Here is a 21,648-nt window from a genome sequence, read left to right as displayed (position 1 = left end):
CGGCCGGCGCGTCCCGGACGGCCGATTAATAATCGAATTTATTGGAAGCTGCCAATTGATATATCGGATTAGCCCCTCATTTGTCCACGTTTACGAGCGAATTCGCTCGTATAATAGCGGGTTTTATGAATGGCCGGCCAGCAGGTGGTACGGCCCGAGGGACAGCTGCACCCACACGAAATCACCGGCACCGTTCCTGTCTTTTCCTTTTCTTTCTCTTTTTCTCCTTGTGCGAGATAATTGCGTTAATTGCGTCATCACGATGCGACGCGATGTCTCGGAACGTCTCGCATTTAGTCTCGGTTGTCGTTGGTTTCAAAATTCCGGCATCTGGATATCGTCACACGTCCTTCTCTTCTTGAACTCGCAAAATACAGATGAGATGTATGTGCGAGCTCGTTAAATCTTTCGAACGGAATATATCGAGAAATTTTTAAACGTGGGAGGCAGCGTGCGTAAGAATTGGCATTTCCGTTTTTTTTTAAATTTATCGACTCGAGATTCTTCGGATTAACCGCGATGATTCCGCAGTTTCCGTAGTTACACGATGACGTGTATATTTTCGAAGGTAAAAATGCGATTCTAATACACGCTATGTAAGAAATGCGTTTTGGATTGAAAAAACTATTATTTTATATATACATCATATATACGAAAAAAAGTAAAAAAAAAAACGTTTTTGCTGACACTTTAGATTTAATTTATTACTGCAATAATAATTTAACTTTTAATTTGCACTCTATTCTGAACTCGTAATATGGTGAGAATTATGTGATAACTGGTATGATAACAATTTCAACATCGCATTAAAAGAGGTCGGCTTTCTCCTGTCATCAACTTCCAGGTATAATAAAAATTTAAAAAGAACGAGAGGGGCACGTATAAGTACTCTTACATACGATTCACATTGATTGAATTGCGAGCATAAAATCCTTTTTACGCTTTTATTTCATTACGATGCTAATAGTACTAGCAGCTATCTAAAAGTTTTCAGTATATTGTGCAGAGAATATTATAAATTTATTCTTTATAAAGAGAAATATGATATAATTCAAACGTTTTTAATAAAAAAATTATAAGTTACATTTAAATATCGTTTATCTCTTCTTTTTTATTTTCTTTATAAAAATATCTAAAAGTCCTAAAATCTGATTGTAAAGGATTTTGTGAGCTAAAAAATTGAATATATTTAATAAAAAATATTAAAAATCTAGATGTTACGTATTATATGCATAAAAATCTGAGGCAAAAATTGACAGCCTAACAAGCAATAGCATTTTGAGCCACGCTTTCGCAAAAAAATGAAAATGTTCAATTACACGAGATGATACTTGGCATGAGATCACTATAAAAAGAAAATATGTAAGTTTACGCGAGGTCACGCGGAGGTTGACTTGAGAGGAGAAAAATATCCTCGGATCCTTGCCCTATTTTCCTCCAACGGCATTCGCGCCGCGAATTTATAGGCGAACGAGGTGCGAAGAGAAAGAGAGCGGGATGTGAGATGCAGCGCGAGCTGCATGTGCGTCGCACATTCGCGCGCAGAAATGCGTATCGGCATTAAATCACCGTCGAATCTAAACACACACAATACGTGCCACGGCGCGGTCTTGCACGCATCGCTTAAATCTCCTTAATGCGTCCCGCGTTTACGGCGCCTGCAGAGACACGCCCGGGCCCCGATCGACTGCCGTCTGGCGCGGAAAAGTGCACGCTCGGCGCGTCGTGCAAACAAATAGCGGACGAAAATATTTATCGCTCGCGCCATTCGCATCTCTCGCTCCACGTATCCACGGGAATTCGGCCGACAGAAGGGTCTCCCCATCGATCATATTTAATTGAAACCCAACACCCATCTCTGAGTGTCTCTCAATAAATCTAGATTCATCGCCGACTGTATTTTCACGAGGGGGAGTCGATTCTCTGTAAGACTGATATTATGAGAAACGCGAGAAGAAAGGAAAAGGCAATTCCAGCAAGACACCAGAGGAAGAATTGGACCGAAAGTATAGGGGACTATCCGTGAATTTCCTTGGCATTTTCGTTGATAGGAAATATTGATTACGATCGTTAACAAATTGCAGAATAGTGAATATTACATAACTGAATTCGACTCGATAAATAAAACTATAAGTATCATAAAATTATAAACATAAAACTATAAGTATCATATTTCAGGAAAAATTGTTTTTTTAAAATGTACATTTTGTTAATTGGAAAAAAATATTTTCTGATCAGATATATTTACATTTTTAAATCTCACAATTATTTTGACGGAATGCTATTAAAAGACTTTCTTAATATTTTAACTTTTCTGTTTAATGAGAGCAAATGATGTTATTGAATAAATAAGCAATTTAAGAAAAAAAAAGAGAAGAAGATATATAGTTCCTTATCAATTATTAGATCTTGCTTTTCTCTCTGAGAATCTTTTCTCTGATCAATACTGTCTAAATATTATATATTATCGACTTGCGTCACCGAACAGACATTGACTGTTTAAGTGGTGAATGTCTTTCCAAAGGGAATAATTTCTCTTTAGATACACACGGTTTCACTGGAAATGTAAATTGAGTGGATAATATTGACTTGACGAAAAGATTACAGACTTCTAAAATGCAGAAACTTAATTAAGATATTTAAACGAAAAATTACATCTATACTTTCATAAAATGTCAATAAATTATCTCCCGAAAATAGGAATACGATTCAGAATATAAGTTTACAAGAAACTAGAATTAACGAAAGATTATCTATTCATTGATAAAAATCATTTGATAAGAAGAAGAGTGTTCGTTGAATCGTTCGCGAATAGTCAATCAACACCCATCAATTATGAATAATCATACTCAGAATAATTTCGCTATGCTCGACAACACAATTCAGATCTCATTGAACCATAAATCTCGCCAAGTCCTATACAGCGGCGGAAGACGTTCGTCGATGCTGGACAAATTGAGCCTTTCGATTACGCGCCAAATACGCCGTGATCATCCAGGCCGCAGCCAACCCGCCAATTACACGAAGAGCTGGCCGATTTCTTTCGCTAGAGAGGAGGGAAAGAGCCGCGATCGCTGCCAATTATTCGTAATCGGCCGACCTTCCCGCTATCGATCCGCGCTTTCTCGAGGATGCGTTTTCTCGACGCGGGATGATGGATACTGCATCGCAGCAAAGTACCTCGGCTTAGTCGGCTGTGTCATTAACTCTCGAGACGGCGCAGCTCGTCTTCGACACCCAGGGATCGACCGGTTGGAGAGGCCCTCTTCTCGTCAGCGCGCTTCAAACGCGAGTAAATGCGCGAGATCACGACGCCAGAAGCGGATCGCTCGTATGGATCGTTCGGGAGGACCTCAAATTTGCATTAAGAAACCGTCGGCTAAGGCGGATCCGAGCATCGCTCGACTCTCTCTCTCTCTCTCTCGTATCGATGCATCCTGCATATATCGAAGAAAGTATCATGACGCAGCAAAAAATTGGTAGTCTCGTGCCTCTTTAAAGAGTTTAACGTTGAAAGTGATTTTTTTTCTGCTCGATACATGCATAAGATCATCATCCAGGGAAAAGTCAAAAATTTAAAACATCTTATTTAAACGCTTAATCTTTATTCGATAAAATGCAACATAAATCATATACATATCATGCGCACATTTAAATTTCAAAGTCCGTTTTCAGACCGTATTTTCTTGGTGCAAAAACGAAATAAATGTAATTTATATCTTTTTTGTTATAATTTTTGTGGCTTGAGATATTAATCCTTTGCGGTCGTAAAAGATAGATCTGTCAAAATGATAAATATCTCACATTTTTTACCGCAGGAAGTAAGTTAAAATTCTTTGTTCTTGTACCATCTTTTAATTAATCTTTATTCATATACTGCATATCTTGACCTCGATGTGCCATTATCACGAATTAAGAAATTACATTAGCTAAGTCTGTTAAGAACTAACTTTGCCGCAAAACTTTGGAACCGCAAAAACTCAATCGCGCGGAAGGGATCAGCAGAGTAATCCGCGAGACCACTCGATATTCTTCGACTTTGGAACGTCATAGTACTTTGCCACGCGACACCACACAGCATCGCGGTAGGCTCGGCTATCGGGTTTCGTTCCCCATTACACCTCCCATGTATTTATTACGGGTTCTTCTCCTCTTTCGTCCCGCAGCAACGGCTCCCATCGCAAACCTTCTCGGCTCGTCCAGATCAGTCCAGATTCCCTTTTCACTCGTCAACGTCTCGTGTTCCAGCCACTCTACTTGCGGCCAATCAAAACTACGAGCGATGACGTCTCCATTCATGGGGCCCGAAGCTCCGTTTCACGTTACCTCGTTCCCCGTCACTTTTTCTCAAATTCCTTCCTTTTCTCGTCTCGCCCACTTGTGCCTCGCGCTAATTGATCCTAAGTGGCTTGTGGGGGAACTCGTAATCCCCCTTCTTCTCATTCACAATCCGTGACTAGTCGCGCTCGGTTCGAAAAGAAGAGTGATTGTTATGGGAGGAGCGGAAGAAGGGCAAAGAGCCATATACATCTATTAACGCTCGCTTCGAAATTCATCGCGTGATATCATTGAGTCTGGAGAAACTTTATGAGCTTTAACACTAAACGATGCAAATGAATTTATAAAATCACGAGAGCAGTGCTTACAGAATGTTCGATAGTAGACGCATTTGTGGCGATGTCTTCCTTGTCAGAAATGATTCTTCCATTAAGCCTCGATAAGTACTATCTCTTAGCGTTGGGTAACCTCGCTGTTTACGAGGAGCATTTAATAAAAGGTAGTACTAGAGTCCACGAAAGAATTGTCTTTCGAAACGAGACTCGAAATTTCGGTTCAAGCGTAAATTAAAAGTAACGCGAGCCATTGAGAGATTAACTAGCATTTGCATGCGATATCGCCTTAATTAAAGCAACGTCCCGCGACCGTATTCGTTCTCCTCTCGGCGACGTTACGTTCGGTCGATCGCGCGCGAATTATTGCGCGATAAATCAACTCGGCGAAGGGAAAGGAAAAAGGGTACATTTTCTTTTCTTTTTCCGGAAATAATTTAAACCTCCCGTGAAAAAGAAGCGCAGACACACGCGAGGAAAAGAGAGAAAGCGGAGGACACAGTTTCGTAGCCGAAGGCATCGAAAACCGAGGCCGGTCTCCGACGCTCGCGTGGCGGCGAGCTATCAATTTAATCGTCCGCTGATGAATGGACAGATCGGTTTTCTTAAAGTACCTCTCTGCCATCGCCCTCTTCTTCTCTCTCCCTCTCCCATCGTTGTCTCTCCTTTCTTCGCTTCTCCTCGCCTTCATTTCCTTTCTATACATCTCGCGATATATGCGTTCGTTTCTCCTGTCAACTCCTTCGTTATCCGCCGTTTCCTTTGCCGTTCTCTTCGTCACTGTATCACCTCCGCTTTTACATTCCTTTTTCTTCGTCTCCTACTACATCACCGATTCGCTCCCCGCCTTTTCACGCGTAGCTCTTTGTATATTTTAGCGGTCTTTCTCTTGGGTTTCTTTGCGAAAAGTTTCTCTTTTCTCCGAAAGAACGAAGGCATGTATATTCATTGGTCGCTTTTGCAACATTTCTGCCGGTAGTCATATATCCATGTGCCGTGCCCTTAAATTATGCGCGCAATTACGTGCACTCGGTTCGCGCAAGCATATCGGAGATGTAGATGATGCACTCGGGTAAGTGCATCAGGCGTGAAAGCGAAGCTCAGGATTGCCGGATGCGCCGAAGTTTTTTTTCCCGTAGGTGCTAATGACGATGCAAAGTGCCTGGGTATCAGTAGCCAAAGTGCTCTTGACTCTCGGACAGTGAATTGAGCCGTTTTGAGCGTATCGCGTGACAGGATTGGCTCGTGTCACGTAACGCGTTTTGAAACGCGTCGCGGCTGTCACGTTGATGCCATGCAACCGCGCAGACATCAGATACGAAATGACTTCTCGTGAAAAGCATATATATCTTCGGAAGAAAAACGAATCTCTTCAACTTCTTGCGTTGATAATTTTCAGTTTCTGCTTCAGACGTGAACTTCGTGTTCGTTAAAATAAATTCTCGTTTATTTCATTGCGATGATTAAATAGAAAAGTGTAGGAAGAAAAGTGAGACAAGTTTCATTTCAAATAACATAGTAGAAAATGTTTAAACGATCGTAGCGAATAAGCGTTACGGAAAGGTGACGAGTTGAAATCCACGTTATTAATCTTATTGCCGCGATTTACATGATTGTATCTGACAGCGCTATTCAGCGATTATCGATGTCTGATTCAGGGAGATTAAATTTAAATTCGTCGACCAGTTACGAACGGTAATAAACGCAACAGAGCGATAAACGCGGGTGACGAATAAAATCGGAATTATGATCGCGCGAAGCCGCAGAAATATATATATAGTATCAATCGAAAGCATTGCATCACTTATAAAAAGTCATTATATATATACTTTAATGAAAATAAAAATATATATAAATATTACTAAATTATATTTTATCGCTATTATTTTTAATTTTAATAATTTTATAAATGAGCAAAACACCCTTAAGGAAAAAAATGATAAAGACTGACTTATTCATTTATTTGTTTTCTATATTTTTTGGAAGTGATGCAATATATTTGATCATTATTATAGTACATATACACATGTATATATGTATGTATGTGTGCTGCCAGGTTCTGGTCGATTAATTTAATTAACAACTCTCTTCGCGACGAGTGATCCTTTAACCGCGATCTCGCGCGAGATAGGGCGATCAGCGCGAGACATCTATCCCGTTTTTATTTCATATCAATTAATAATCTCGTACACTTGTCGCGCGATATTTATGTAATACGCTTGAATAAACACGCGGTCTCGCGATTGCATTTCGAAATTTCCACGCGACGATGAAATGTGTGCGAGCGCTTGTCTTTGAAGGAGAAGATTCCGGTTTGTGGCAATCACTGTTTTACCAATTGTGACGATGTTTTCCTTATAAGAGAAATCCCGACGCGGCGCGCGGTTAATTTCAGAACGTATATACGAGCGTTATGCAAGCACATAATTCGTATGCGATAAAAAAGAAGCAGAGAGCCATTACCGCGGACTTTAAATCTCTTTATTCTCTCTCGTGTCGGAATTAATATCCTACCGTAATTCATCCTCCCTTAGCTGTAACTCGAATAACAACGTGGGTAAACTTTATTGCACCATGGCGTGTTGCAAAGATTCGCCGCGATCGACACAGATGCTCAAAAAACACGCGCCTTCAAGCGAAGTAAAATAATTAAAGTGTACAGGAATACGCATTTAAAAATACTTGATATCTAAACTTATCCTCAATCTATGATATCCATTAAATGATTTCACATTTATCTTTTGCTTGTAAAAGTAAACATTATCCGAATATTTTCCAAGAAATTTAAAAAATTAAAAATAAGATAAATTTAAATATAAGATACAAAAATTTTTCTCATACAGCAATCTAGACAATTTGTCTCGATAGATTTCTGGAATACCTATAAAATTCAAGACATACTCATCCATAAATTTAAACTAATTTTATAATATTAATTTAAACTAATTTATAATATTATAATATTAATCATGTAATGGATGTATTTGACTATATATTTATCTCTATACTAACGAAAGTTACACTCCAAATAAATAAAGTTGTTGTGTATCATGCGTCGTGCTTACGAGAAGTCGAATATACCAAACCAAAAATTGAATCTAAGAAAACCAATAAATCACAGATCGCGAAAATTCCGACAGACGAAAAAAAGAGAAAAAGTATATCTGCCGATATCATCTGTAACTCGCGAGAGATGTTCCTCGGACATAAAGGTTTCCCCAACACAACGGAGAGATGTGCGCGCGTTACGTTTATAAATTTCACTCGCACGCACACGCATAAATCGCGCGCGTAACCCCCTCGGGGTGCGAGCAAAGCGCATAAATACGTGCTCACACACACCCATCTCGGTGCATAAGAGCATAAACGTGCTTGTATTCGCGGAGAAGGAGCCGAAGAGCGAGCGAACAAGAGGGAGCGAGAGCGAATGGAATATGCAGACAGAAGGAGACGAGAGAGGAAAGGCTGAGAGACTGCGTGTTCAAACAAAGGTGAGTCTGCAACCTGCACATAATGCGCTTCTTAGCTCCTCGTGCGCGTTTCGCTACCTTTCTCTCTATTCCCTCCCTCTCCTCTCGCATTCTCCCTCTAACCGCCTCCTCCTCTCGACGTTGATTCTCTTCGTTTTGTCGATGTTATACATCGTGGAGGTTACATCCGGGCGGAATGTCTTGTTGCCAGGTGTACAGGGAGAGATCTACCGCCTTTCCTTCCTCGCTCTATGTTCCCCTTGTACGAGCCGCGGTTTACTTTCGACGACGACATCCTTTTGCGCGAGATCGCCTTGTACAGTCTCTGTTTTTATTCGATTCGGAACAGTATGAATATATAATGCAAACGACATTGTAGTCGTAAAATGCAGGCAAAAGCGTTTCCTATTAAGCAGATTACATATAAATTAAATTCATAATAAAGAAACCAATGCTAAGGAATAACTTTTAAATAGTTATCTGAATTGTCACGATTTTTGACGCGCTAGAAAAGGGTTGATGTAATTATATATTACTATAAAAACTCATTATAGATGCGAGAATGATATAAACCGATCTACATTTGATTAAAATTAATTTTAATCGTTTATTAAATCACAAATTGAAAAGAAAATTGCTGGTATATTTCACAAGTCTGTTCCAGAGCGAACACATTACATGTATGCGAAAATAATTAATTTATTTCGATATTAATATATGAATCATACCTGATTCTTGTTCGGATGTACATGATTCTTATTACGATCCGATACAATTGCAGCGACAGAAGTTTCAAGTAATCCATGCTTGTTTGGAAATCGGTAATATATATTGTTTATATATTGTTTATATTCCCGAAGCGCGTGTCGATACCTTTTGAACAGGCACCTTTACGTGACTCGCCTGAAAGTTATACAGGGTAGATAGATAGATAATAGGAAGTTGAAGCCTCGTCACATCGACTCTCTGCGGAGACCCACGTCGCGGCTACCCGCTAATCGAACAGTAAACCCGGCTTTTATTCGTTTGCGCATTGGCGAGTACATTCGCATGCAAATGCGCACGACGGTAATAAATGGGGAGGATTGTGGCAGGCGGGCGACGTGCTTCGGTTATACGTCGTAAAGCTCACCGGTGGTATTCGCGATAATTGCGAGATTCTAAGGGTGAGTAATAAAACAAGTCGACGGAAAGAGACAGAGTGAGAAACAATACAGAGAGAAATAGAGAGAGATAGAAAGAAAGCGTCCACCAGTGGGACACACGCGTTGTCCTACGCAGAACTACGCGCGACGACGCGTGAATTTTATGCATGCGGGACTCGTGAGTTTATTAGTATTCGCTCTATTAAATTTAACAATGGCTACTAACTGTATTCGCTAGAAATTGTAAAAAGGAAATATAGTTTGTAACAAAATTCTAAATTTAATAAAATTCCTAAAACACAAAGCCTAGAAAGCATCAAGCATACTAACTTTTTATTTTATTAACGTGACATAGTAGCATTAAAAACAATTTTTACTTGTTATTTTATTGAAAAATCTAAAAAGTAAAGTTAAAAATACATTAATTTTCTCTCTTTTATTAAATTAATATTTACAAGAAAAATAATTGCTCTTTGTCTCTCTCATAAAAAGGGAGGGATCGTTCAAAATAATATAAATAAACAATTTTCCATTTGTCCACGTAATAAATTTCAAAGAATCTTTCGATCGAATAGATATGATTTGATAAATGGCGTGTCACGTGATATAAAATAACAAATTCCGCGATACGAGATTGATTAATTCGATACCGATGTTTAGTTTCTCATTATCCGTTCTCTTTTGCACGTTCTCCTCTTTCGACAATTAATGCGCAAAATTAGTTTTCCCGTTTCACTTGTGCTTTCTATTCCGTTTTTTGCAATCTTATTTTTCACGGATGTTTATCGAGTATCCTCGGGGGATGATTTACTCGAAAATAGTTAAACTTTCAGCACAGTAAGCTTTCCCGCCGATCTTTTCTGAAAATCCAAGACGAACGGTTCCCGCGAGGAAAGTTTATTCTAAGCATCTTATCCGAGTTCTAATTGGACCCGCCTTCCACGTAAACCTTAAACGATTATGTCAGGTTGTACCTTTGGTAAGAGACCTCCGAGATTGCTGACTCCATTGCCGAGCACGATAATTGCTCTAATCAGATTAACCAAATCTTTGCCAGCGGCCCTTTTTAGCTGGCAAAATTGTGCCTCTCACGATCTGTAGCCAAATATATTCGCGCTTATGTTTATTATCATACTAACTTTTCATATTAACTTTGTCAGAAAATCTATTATATGAAAAATTAAGGCTCAATGAGAACAAAAACCATTAATATTGATATGGAAAACATAATTTTATTAACAATTTAATTGCATTATGCATCCATAATTTGCGTTAAAAATCATCTAATTATCGTGTTGCGAATAGCTAATAATAATTACAGTACAAGAGTTGTTTAATGTATTATTTCATTATTATTTCTATTCGGTCCGACACAATATCCGAAAAATATTATAATGCGCAAAATTTGTTAATATTAATGTCGAGAGTTATTCTCTTTCAAAGTAATATTAGTTAAATTGAGCCTATTAAAATTTACGAGCACTTTTTTCGAGACTCATCACCTAAAAAAAAGAAGAATTTCAAAAATTTATTTCTTGAAAAAAAAACAGGATTTGTGTGTGAGATGTAATAAATTTTGTCAAAGAACCCACAATTGTCGAATTATCTTTCTCGATGATGAAGGTAACAATCGCGTCAACGCTGTTTCCTCCCGGCTGTTAAGTCTGCGCTAGCGGGACTTAATTTCAATAGGGTTTTATACCGGGGCTTCGTTAAAATCCCGGGTAGATCCGATGTTTTAACGCGACACCGGAGCACGAGACGCATGCGGATCTTAAATGCGGCGCGAATGCACCGAAGACGACGGAGGAGAAAGATTACAAGCAGAACTACGAAGACCTTGTTACACAACGTCGTCCCATGCAAAAGAGAACACGCGAATAAATTAAAAGAAGAAGAAGGCAAGAGTGCACTCTCTAGTAACGCGGTAATTAGATACGCTTTTCGCATCTTCTACATCGCTCATTTTTTGTAAATCAGTCTTTGCGAATCCGCTCGTTCATCAATGTTGCCTGATAAGAGTCTTTTCTGATTAAATTGAGATTATGAATTAATAGAAATAATATTGTATAATATGTATAAAAAAATAATATCCAAAAAAAATGTATAAAAATTCTTTCTTCAATAATTTTTGGAACTATATGAAATTAAAAAAAAAATAACTGTAAAATAAAATTGTAAAGTTTTGTGTTTTAATTTTAAAAAGAGACTATAAACTGTTATTTGCTACAAAATTCTTTATCCGCGAAGATGAAGTCATCTATGTGGAGTGACCGAGTCTTACGTTCGCATGGTAGATTAAGTAACTAAGCGCTGGTAGCAGTCAAACTTATTACAATTTGCTAACAAACTTACGACTTAGCCCGAAACTGGATTATAACTAAATTCCATCGCTCTACATTCTTCCGCTGGAATAACTGCTGTTACACGTTTAACTTTGAGAAACTAGTTAGCCATCCTGTATGCCTATATATGTATAGTATACATTAACACTTGAAACAACTTTGTTTCATTTTAATTTTTTCTTTTGATCGCTGAAATATGGTTAAATTTATGGGTGAATTAAAATTCTATTATTATAATGATTTATTAAAAGAGAGAAAATAATTAATAGTTAATAATCTATAATTGTTTTTCTATTTTTTCTATTTTAATAAATCCGTTATCCACGATATAATTTTAATAAAATAAAATTTTAATTTAACCATAATAATTTAGCAATTAAAAGAAAAAATCAAATGAAGAGTTATTTGATAAATGTCAATATTAAATACAAAAATATTGAAAATGAAATATAGATTATTCCTCCCTAACAATAAGTGAACGATTTTTAGCGAATATAAAAGAGATGCTTATAAATAGAAAAATGAAAAGAGAAAAGGTTGAAAGATGAAACTTGCGAAGCACGTTTCTGTAACTTTGCCAGCAAATCCGCTTTCTACTCTCTCTTCCGTCTTCCCGCAAAGACTGACTTACAAATCCACTTGTGATTAGACAAAGCAAACATCACAAAGACCGCGAGAAGAACGAGTGTTTCGAGGCAGCAAAAGAGGCGATGAGAGAGGAAGACTGAACGAGATACAAAGAAAAAGGATGGAGAAAAGAGGGAGAGACACTAATAGTGCTGATCCCACCGCAAGCTCCGGGAGGTTTAAGTCCCGGTTAAGTGGCGGGTAATGAATATGCTAACGTGTGCCGAGTATGCAAGGAAAGCTTTGCACTTTGGTATCGAGTTCAAGCACCTATTGCGGTTTGTGCGAGCACGGATACATGCACACGTATGTATACGCTGCGTTTATTTCACGAATATTGAGCTTGCGATATTTTCAGCTTAGAAAAGGATTAACGAGAAAATATTAATAATAAATATTTTTTATATATTTCTATTTAAATAATAATAATCTCTCTCTTCCTTCTGTCTCTTTTTTTAAATATTCTAAAATTATATATTTTTCATTTTAATATAATATTTTTTAATAAATATTTATACATATCTTTTATTTTAGGAATAATAATCTTTAAGATATTTAAATAATTTTTAAAAAATTACGTTTTTGATTTTATTTTTTTAAGTTTATTTAAAATAATCTTAAATAAACTTAACTAAATATAAATTTGATTTATAATTTTTATGATAAATTTAGTCTTCTATCGCTGTCAATTATCACTAAAGGAAGTACTTATAAAACGATATGAAAACATCTCGAGAAATTCAATTTCACGACATTCGATTAATGCGATATAATGAACTGGCCAAGCACGAGCGTGACACTTCCCTTCTGCGATCGACGAAGCGATACCTCAAGTGTGAAGTCGACAGCGACGACGATATCGATGACGACGACAGCGACTCGTCAATGTCTCCCTTGAACTGAAACTGCTTTTGAGCACGACAACCGAAGCAGGTTTATCGCGCGGTGGAATAATATTGATTAAGTTTTGAGATGAACACCGTCGATACGCTTCATGAACGGATCTAACACGTACGCCGCGAATATCTCACTTAGATGATTCTAAATCGCTCTCGTTGCTCCACAGTCACGATAGATAAATCGCGCGCCAACGGTAACTTTTTTTTTTCGATGGAATATCATGTTTATGAATTCATTACATCGAGATAAAAATCGCTATCGAACAAGTTAATGCGATGGAGAAAAAGAAATGTTAATAATGTAACAACGTCAGCTTTAAAAATACTTATAGCGCAAAAAAGTGCAATAGATTCATCAATTCGATATAGATTTGTACAAATGTACTTCTCACAATCAGATCATGTTCAGATTAACAATATCAGATGAGAGATTTAAGTATACGAATTACGAAAATATCGCGATTTTTGTGCTCACATATTCTCGTATAACATTAAAATTGTTCTACGAAAAAGATTTTTGTTCCTTTTATATTACTCGAAATTAAATTATTATTTCAAAAGGAGGAAACTAATCGTTTCGGAATTTCGTTTCTTATTTGGAATTCATCATCTGTATCGTTTTTTACATCCGAATTTTTCCTCCCCAATAACAAACGAGCGCGCCCATGCGGAATAAACGCACGAATTACTTTCGGCGATCCAAGTCACCCCTCCGATGGCGAGCAATCTGTCTACAACGACCGAACCGAGACTCAGTCACGTTAGGAATTCGCCATAGCGCCGGCGTGTTAATTTAATACTGCGTGAAATTTCGCTTTGCGCGTCGCACAGATCGAAGTCTTGACAGAGTGGAAGAACCAGGAGGGTGCGTCACGGAGGGTGGGAGCGTCTCGGTGACCGATTCTGTTTGAGAGGCAACCCTTGCCCGAGGGTGCCATCGGGATTAGAGTAAACACGGGGTAAGCCTTTGGGTGCCGAGAATATATACAGTTGAAACGCGTATCGTTCCAGCATGGTCACGCGTACTGTACAAACAGGGGAAGTTTCTAATATACCCGACCACCGTGTATCCAACGATATATCGCTGGTCGCCTATAAAAATTCGCCGAGTGAGATATTGTATTATCCAGGCAACCGTGTCTTAAATGATTATATTCGGTTATTAAATTCAATCAAATGGAGGAGATTGATTTCTAACATTATGCGAGTATCAAAAAATAAATCAATTTTATACATAGGTGTTTTGCGTAATGACACGCATCATTAGAGTTTCATACAAGCATTTAAAATAATGTTAAGATACAAATGTAAAAATAAGATTTAATAGAGAGAAAGAGAGAGAGAGGATGTATGTATGTGTGTGTGTGTAAATTAATAATAGCATAATATAGAACAGAGAAGGGTCACGGCTGTGCTCGATCGAATATCGTAATTTCTGACAGCGCCAAATGTTATTTTTGTCAGGCATACGATGGTAAATTTCTGTGCCACGCAACGACACGAAGGTCGCGTATAAAAGTGGCTTGTAGCAATATATACCCTTCGCGCGAGGAATAATTGTCCATGACTGTTCTCGCAACCTATGTCCACGCGAACAGTGGGACGTTGTGATAGTGCGATCGTTAGTGAGCCGTGAAATTACGACGCCATCGGACGTTTCTACTACCGATGCAATACATTGCTCACCATCGCCATATATATCTCACGAAGCCGCAAGAAATTTTCATTTTACGCCGAGTGAACAGTTGACAGTGGATAGAAGACAGCAGCAAAATTAGTATTATTTAAAAAATTGTATAATCAGATCAATTTGCTTGTATATCTTTTAAAGATTTTTTTCTACGATATTCTTTTTCAATCTCGTATTACATGCTTTCTTAGATAGTGAAATTAATATGCAAAGCGGAACAAAAATATTTGATATAAAATTGATGCTAAAAATATAATCTTAAATAACAAAAGACTACTCCACTGCCCACAGGTCTCTTGCAGCGATATTAACTAGACTCTGAATAAATTCTCTGTATAGTATAGCGAGAAAAGAAATTCCTATGACAAATCTACGCAGGAAATAAGGGGAAGAATTGTAGATCAGATGAGAAACAGAAATAAAAGAAAAATAAAACAGAGACGGCGATCGAATAAAGAGAAAGAGAAACCATAGGGTGATCGTGTTTCACCTGCGATATTTATCTTACACAGAAAAACATAGAATATAATTCTGAGATCTCCAAAATGATTTGAAACAAAAGATTCGCCATATGCTAATCAGTTGTTAAGACACATGATGCGTACAAGCGTTGGAACAACATGATCATAATCTTCAGAAAAAGGGTATTAATATTCAAATGATAAGAAGAATTAACTGTGGATTGTATGAGATTATAATTCATTACTGTAAAGTGAATTCTTTAAGTTCATATAAAAAATATACAATTTCTTAAGAATTTGCTACAATTATTTAATAATTTGATCAGACTGTATATCGTTATAATTTGTTTATATCACATCAGAAAATAGATAAATTAAGAAGAGAAAATATAATAATTTTAAGCAAACACATAATAAAAAGATAACACACGAAAGACTAAATAAATTTTATAAAAACAGATTAAGGCTTACAAAGACAAATTACCCGCAATACGTAGCACTAACATAAAGCGTTCAAAAACGATAGACAATAAATCACTATCTAATTTAGAATCTGCGTCACACGTATAAAGTATAGCTTCTAAGAAAGTGCTGACTTTATCCCTTGGGACGAGTCAAAGTAGAGAAGCTTATGGTCGGGACAAGTGATAGACGCTGCGGAGCAGACAAGTAAAACGGAAAAGGAGTGAAAACGAGATAGGGGGAATCGAGAGGAGAGGATCAAGGAACTCTCCATTCGTCACCGTGGAAATCTCGAAACGTGTAGCGCTGTTCTGACCTGACGGTACGTCGACAGGAGGCCGTATTTTCCCGCGGAAATGTCGAGCACGAGATTTGGGAGAGAGTTTGTCGAGGGAGGAGAGTGTGAGTGGGGTCAGACGGCAGGACTGATTTGGAGTTCACTAACCGTGAAAACATTGCCATCACCGAGAGAAATTCCGAGTGCAATGGTAGAACGAGAAATTGCAGAAATGTGCATTTTTCGCGTGTTTCAGCTTGTAATAACATGGAGATTGAGAAGGTGTTGGGAAAAAGAAGAGCACGCGAATATCTTAATGACATATTTTATAAAACGAGCAGATCATCATCGTTATCGCTGAACGCTTCCAATGCATGGCTCTTGACAAATATTACTATTCTATCTATCCAATTTTACGAGATTCGACGTAGAAACTGAGTAAAGTTTATAAACATTTATAGCAGCAATTTTGCCTCTCGATCTTATTCAATTTGATACGATGTATAATGTAAACAGCTTTTATTTATATAACAAATAATGTGCTCCGGATATATTGCTCGCACTTATCGTTCAGATATGTTCCTTTACACGCAAGCAAGTTGAGTCGTTTCATTAGCATGCGATTAGACTTATTATTTAATGTCGCGAAAATAGCTTACCAAGAGCGATAATATTGAGTCATGACTATCTAAATGAGCCGGTGGGTGGTGTGACATGCAAATACGATCGCTCGTACTATTTAACGCGATGTTAAATTTCAATTTATTTAGTAGGCGTGGTTATTTAATCGTCGCTTTTCCTTCGGAAAGATCTTATCTCTCTCTCTTCTTGGCGCCATATTAATCATCATATAATAACGTCGCGATTTCTTACTTTGAAAATCAGGAATTAGATCAGGTCAGCTTTTTAAAATCATCGATAGATCCGATATCTTAAATTTTAAATTATTACACATTCGAAAACTTTTAAATTATCACACATTAAAAGTTGTTCTGTAAATAATGCTCAAATATCTTTATAAATAATATAGGTTATTTTTCTATAAATTTCATGACACATTTGCTTGTGTCGTATCCAGCGAACCAAAATCGAATCGTTCTGTCGACTAATTAATTTCAAAATTTGTTATTGTTACGGGAGAAGGAACAATCTCATATTTGGAACGCGATTAAAGCTCAAACTTAAATTACGTATCAAAATGAAATTACACTCGCCCGTCCCACACGATCTAACACCGATGGCGATGTCCTCCTCCCTTTTCCTTCCCCTCGTCCCAAGAATTAATTTATGAAACTTACGCCGGTCTTGAGACGAGCTTAAATCTTCTTTCCACGGCGGGCGTTCGCGGTGAATGTCGTGTCTCGTTGTTATCTTAACGGCTGCCATGGCTGCTAACGAGAATACAGGCTGTTCGTTATCTCGGCAGCAAGAGCACGCGCAGACCCTCGGCACGATACTTGAGTTTTATAATATTGCAGCCAGAAACACTATGAGAGAGCACGAGGTGGGCCCGACCAGCCATTAACATTTTAGAATTTAACCCAGTTAATTATAATGCACCAGAAATTCAAATATTACATACTTATATATCATAATTTAATTGAATTTTTTAGTCTTATATTCTATTATTACACTTATTTCTTCCACAATTTATCCGTTCATTTTGATTGATATAACATTTTAAATAATGCAAATATGCCATCCCTAGCACAGGAAAAATACGATTCGCAGTCAACAATAAAGTAACAATTAGTATATATAATTTTAAAAAGAAAGTAATTTTTTTTCGCAGCTTTACAAGTGTATCCGAAAGAGTCATAAAATGTTTCACGACACCGGAATTGTGTCTGACACCTTTGAACGACGTGGTAGTCTCAAGTAAAATTTTTACTGCTTTAACGCTGGTGTATCTCTCCTTTACAACTGGCCCTCGCGGTAAGCATAAATGCCGGTCAACACATTAAAAACGCCAGACCGCAAAGAGTTAATTAACCTCGCGACTCTACGCGACAAGTTGAGTCCTCGTTTGAGAATATGTGCGAGCCTTCCGGTGACATACATAGTTAATCACGCGAAACTCCTTCACCGAGTATTAACTAATGTCTGCGACCATCAAAATTCTCGTGAAAAATCCGTAAAGAAGCCCAGTGCGAAGAGTTCCGCGCAAGAGCAACATCATGCGACTTATTGAGGACAGCATATTATAATACAATCTTCCGTTGCGTTTCAAGGGAACGGTATTACCAGAAGATGACGTTGAAAAATCGCGATATAAACAGGCTGCGGAATTACTGTCTGAACCGAAAAGAAAGAGTAATTCGCCAAGAATTTTCAAAGGTCGCTCTTTTGAAAGGCTCGCGCGTTTGGGACAGATTCCTGATTTATGACGGCATTATGGTTACAGCTGGTATTCTTACATCGTGGCTTAACCGACAAGCATATAGCCCACTATATAGTTATGAACGACCTATACACGGGATGCACTATGCTCTCGGATGCTCACTTATGCGCGATGCTGTGTTCACGATGCGCGTTCACGTGCTTTCTCACATCGGGAGATCGTTATCCCCGCGGCGGTCCGAGTAGGCCTAGACAAACGTACATAAATTGAATGCACCGAGATTAGGGGGTTACTCAGCTGGCAACCACTTTGTAATAGTACCGCGAAGGAAGGAGACGAATGGTAATGGTCTAAAACTCTCTCGATAGCGTCGCGCGGTTTGGAAGAAACGTTGATTTTCGATCGGAGAAGAGCGTCGTTTCCTAGTTTTCTCTTTTCGCCGTCGATCACTGTCGCTCATTCCTGATTAAATCACTCGCGCAAATCTTCGAGTACGCGCGTGAGTATTAAAAGTCCACGTTAAAACAAAAAAATTTCGAAAATATATTTAAATAATATATTTATAATATATTTATATATAATATATTTAATAATTATTATAAATATATATTTAATAATTTATTTATATAATATATTTATATTTAAATATTTTTATATATTTATATATTGAATAATATATTTAAATAGAAGATAATATATATTTGTATTTTTTTAAATTCTAAATAATAAACGAGTGCCCAAAAATGTCATTATTGAAATAAATTGACATAAAAAAATAAAAATTATTTACGCTCCTCCTCTTGCGGGAAGAATACTGAAGATTCTTAATTATCTTTCTCGCTTTCTCGTAGACTCGAAAGCGGATTGTTTTGCGAGATGAAGAAAACGCTCGCAAGATCCTCTAATTAGCCCGACGAATGCATCGCGTTAGTACTTGTCTCGAGATGAAACGTTGGAAATCCCCACGTATGCTTGATCGTTGTCTAATAATGCGACACGAGGCGACGCGGTTCCGACAAGTTCGATGGTGTCGTCGGTTGCGTAATTAAGCGTATGCGAGTACGCGAGTAATCGCACGGGGTTACGTCGGCGCGCATAATTGCTCGGCGCGTCGCCGAGTGTGTCTTTGTTGGATTTACATGTAATTGCAGGTCGGGGGCACTTACGTTTGCAGGCCTTGCGATGCGTGATCGGTCTGGCCGGGTCCCTGTAGTAACCTTCGCGGCAGTAATGACAGTGCCTTCCTGCCGTAAAATGCCGGCATTGCAGACAAACGCCTCCGCTGACACGGCCCGACAGCTTGTACAGCTCCATGTTGAATCTGCACTTTCTCGCGTGGAGGTTGCAGTTGCACACTGGAACAGGTAACGCGAGTAATTTTAGTCAGCGAGCGACACGAGACGCGCCATTATTTTATGACTCTACCGTTTTCTTCAATTCCTCCTCTTTCTCTTTTTCTTTCTCTTTCTGGCATGCGCGCCATTTCTTTTCCCTCTGCAATCCTACATTAATTGTCCGGTATTATCGTCATTAGAATGCCGTAATCGTAATTAGAGTTTGACGTAGCCGCACAATTATTTTGAGAAAAGGAATCTCCTCCATTATGTTCAACCTACGTGTTGCGTGCGAAAATAATAATGTTGAAGTACATATCTTCAAGTCTTTTTCTTAAAGTGAGTTAGTATGTATTATATTTTGTACTTTTCACATGATAGTTTCTTAAGTATACCGAGAAAATACAATCTTTGCAAGATCTTACATCTACAGTTTTACACGAATAATTAAGATAATTTCATTTTAAATATGTGGTTTACATGGAATGTACAAAACATACACTTTCAATCAGAAAGATATTTATGCATATTATTTTCCATGAATATATGAGACGCCAATTTAAAGACTTTAGTTTAAAAGATGCATTTATTTAAATTTTCCCAAAATTTGTGGAGAAAGAGAGAGAGAGAGAGAGAAAATGGTTTTAAAAATTTATTTATCTCTCAAAGTGATTAATTTCAGTTAGTCTCACAAATAAAAACTTATTTGTACAAGTACGTATGATTACCTGGATAGATCGTCTGTTATAATTGCATATGAATAAACGCATGCAAATCGATTAATAAGCGATGTGCTCGATTAAATCACAACGTTCTTTCAACAGAAAGGGATCCCACCAACGGAATCTGTCGTATGCCTTAAATGCCATCTATCCTACTTTAATTACGCATTGCTGCAAGGTAATAAACGTTACCGCCTAGCACAAGTGCGACGCCCATACATATTATCTCGGTAACTGCGGGTAGACATTTCAGGTATTCCTGCGATTGAAGCATCGAACGTCGTGGCGCGCAGCCACAGCTCGTTAATATTACGGAGTTTCATGAAACAACGAAGCGTGCCGGGGCTCCTTCTCTACTTATCGCGATAATTAGTCCCGCGTTTATTCATCCGACCCATGGAAGGAACGCGTCTCGAGGGGATCGTCTTTGCTATCGAACCACGGTCCTCGACTTCTCTCGTTGTGCCCGATCCTCTTCGCCTTGAATTGCCAACCTGATCCAACAAGGCAGTTTCGATGATTCGTAATTTGTAAGATTTAAAACTTTGACCTTAAATTTCAGATTGAAATTGTGATTTTTTCAAAATTCAGTTTCAAATTATTGATTTTGTGGTAAATTCATCAAATTATATTCGTAAAAAGAATTTGACAAATTAAAAAAAATTTTTTTGCATATCTCTGAAATAGCTCAATCGGATTTTGAATTTATTTTTTATTCTGGATAAAAAATAGTTTCAGTATGTTTCATATTTGCTAAAATCGTTTTTTATATGTGACAACAGGCAGTTACATATTTATATGTGTATGTATGGAGATTGAACTTTCTATATTTTCAAATATTTTTGCTGTTTGAACATAAATGAAATTCGAAAGAGAAAGCTCGATAAATTTTTATTTTTATATGGAAAAACATAGTTGTGTAACTGATTAATCTGCCAATCTCTATCAAAATAGTTTTCATATCAAGAAGAACAGATTTAATTAAATATCAAAGCCCGCACTATGAAGCTATATTATTGGTTATATAAGTTTGGTTCTATAAAGAATGTTAAAACTTCATATTGCAAGCAATAATAATACTTGTGAAATTAAAAGTTTTGGAATATAGCATCTATAGTGCTCTTCGTGTTACAAGGATTAAGTGTTTTTAGCTCGTGAATCTTGTTGTGTGTATATATGTATATAAAAAGTTTCTTTTAAACTTTTTTTTTTAAGTTAGTTTATTAGCACAAAAAAGATAATGAATAGGGGATTTCTTATTGGTT

At 37.5% G+C, this 21,648-nt stretch overlaps 2 protein-coding genes across 3 annotated transcripts in view; one reads left to right on the top strand and one right to left on the bottom strand.

Annotated features, from left to right (window-relative positions):
- LOC145960403 (netrin-1) overlaps positions 1-21,648 on the bottom strand; it is a 183,066-nt gene that overhangs the window by 77,074 nt on the left and 84,344 nt on the right. The window contains exon 2 of the mRNA XM_083079839.1: positions 19,494-19,682. Within this exon, the coding sequence (XP_082935965.1) occupies positions 19,494-19,682 (189 nt within the window). The remainder of the gene's footprint in view (positions 1-19,493; positions 19,683-21,648) is intronic.
- LOC145960404 (uncharacterized) overlaps positions 1-21,648 on the top strand; it is a 162,047-nt gene that overhangs the window by 78,007 nt on the left and 62,392 nt on the right. The window lies entirely within an intron of this gene.

The sequence above is a fragment of the Camponotus vicinus genome, unplaced genomic scaffold (assembly GCF_025532165.1).
Source record: "Camponotus vicinus isolate PSW18456_S1 unplaced genomic scaffold, iyCamVici1.0 SCAF_10, whole genome shotgun sequence".
Taxonomy (NCBI): domain Eukaryota; kingdom Metazoa; phylum Arthropoda; class Insecta; order Hymenoptera; family Formicidae; genus Camponotus; species Camponotus vicinus.
This window is presented reverse-complemented; position numbering and strand designations above follow the sequence as displayed.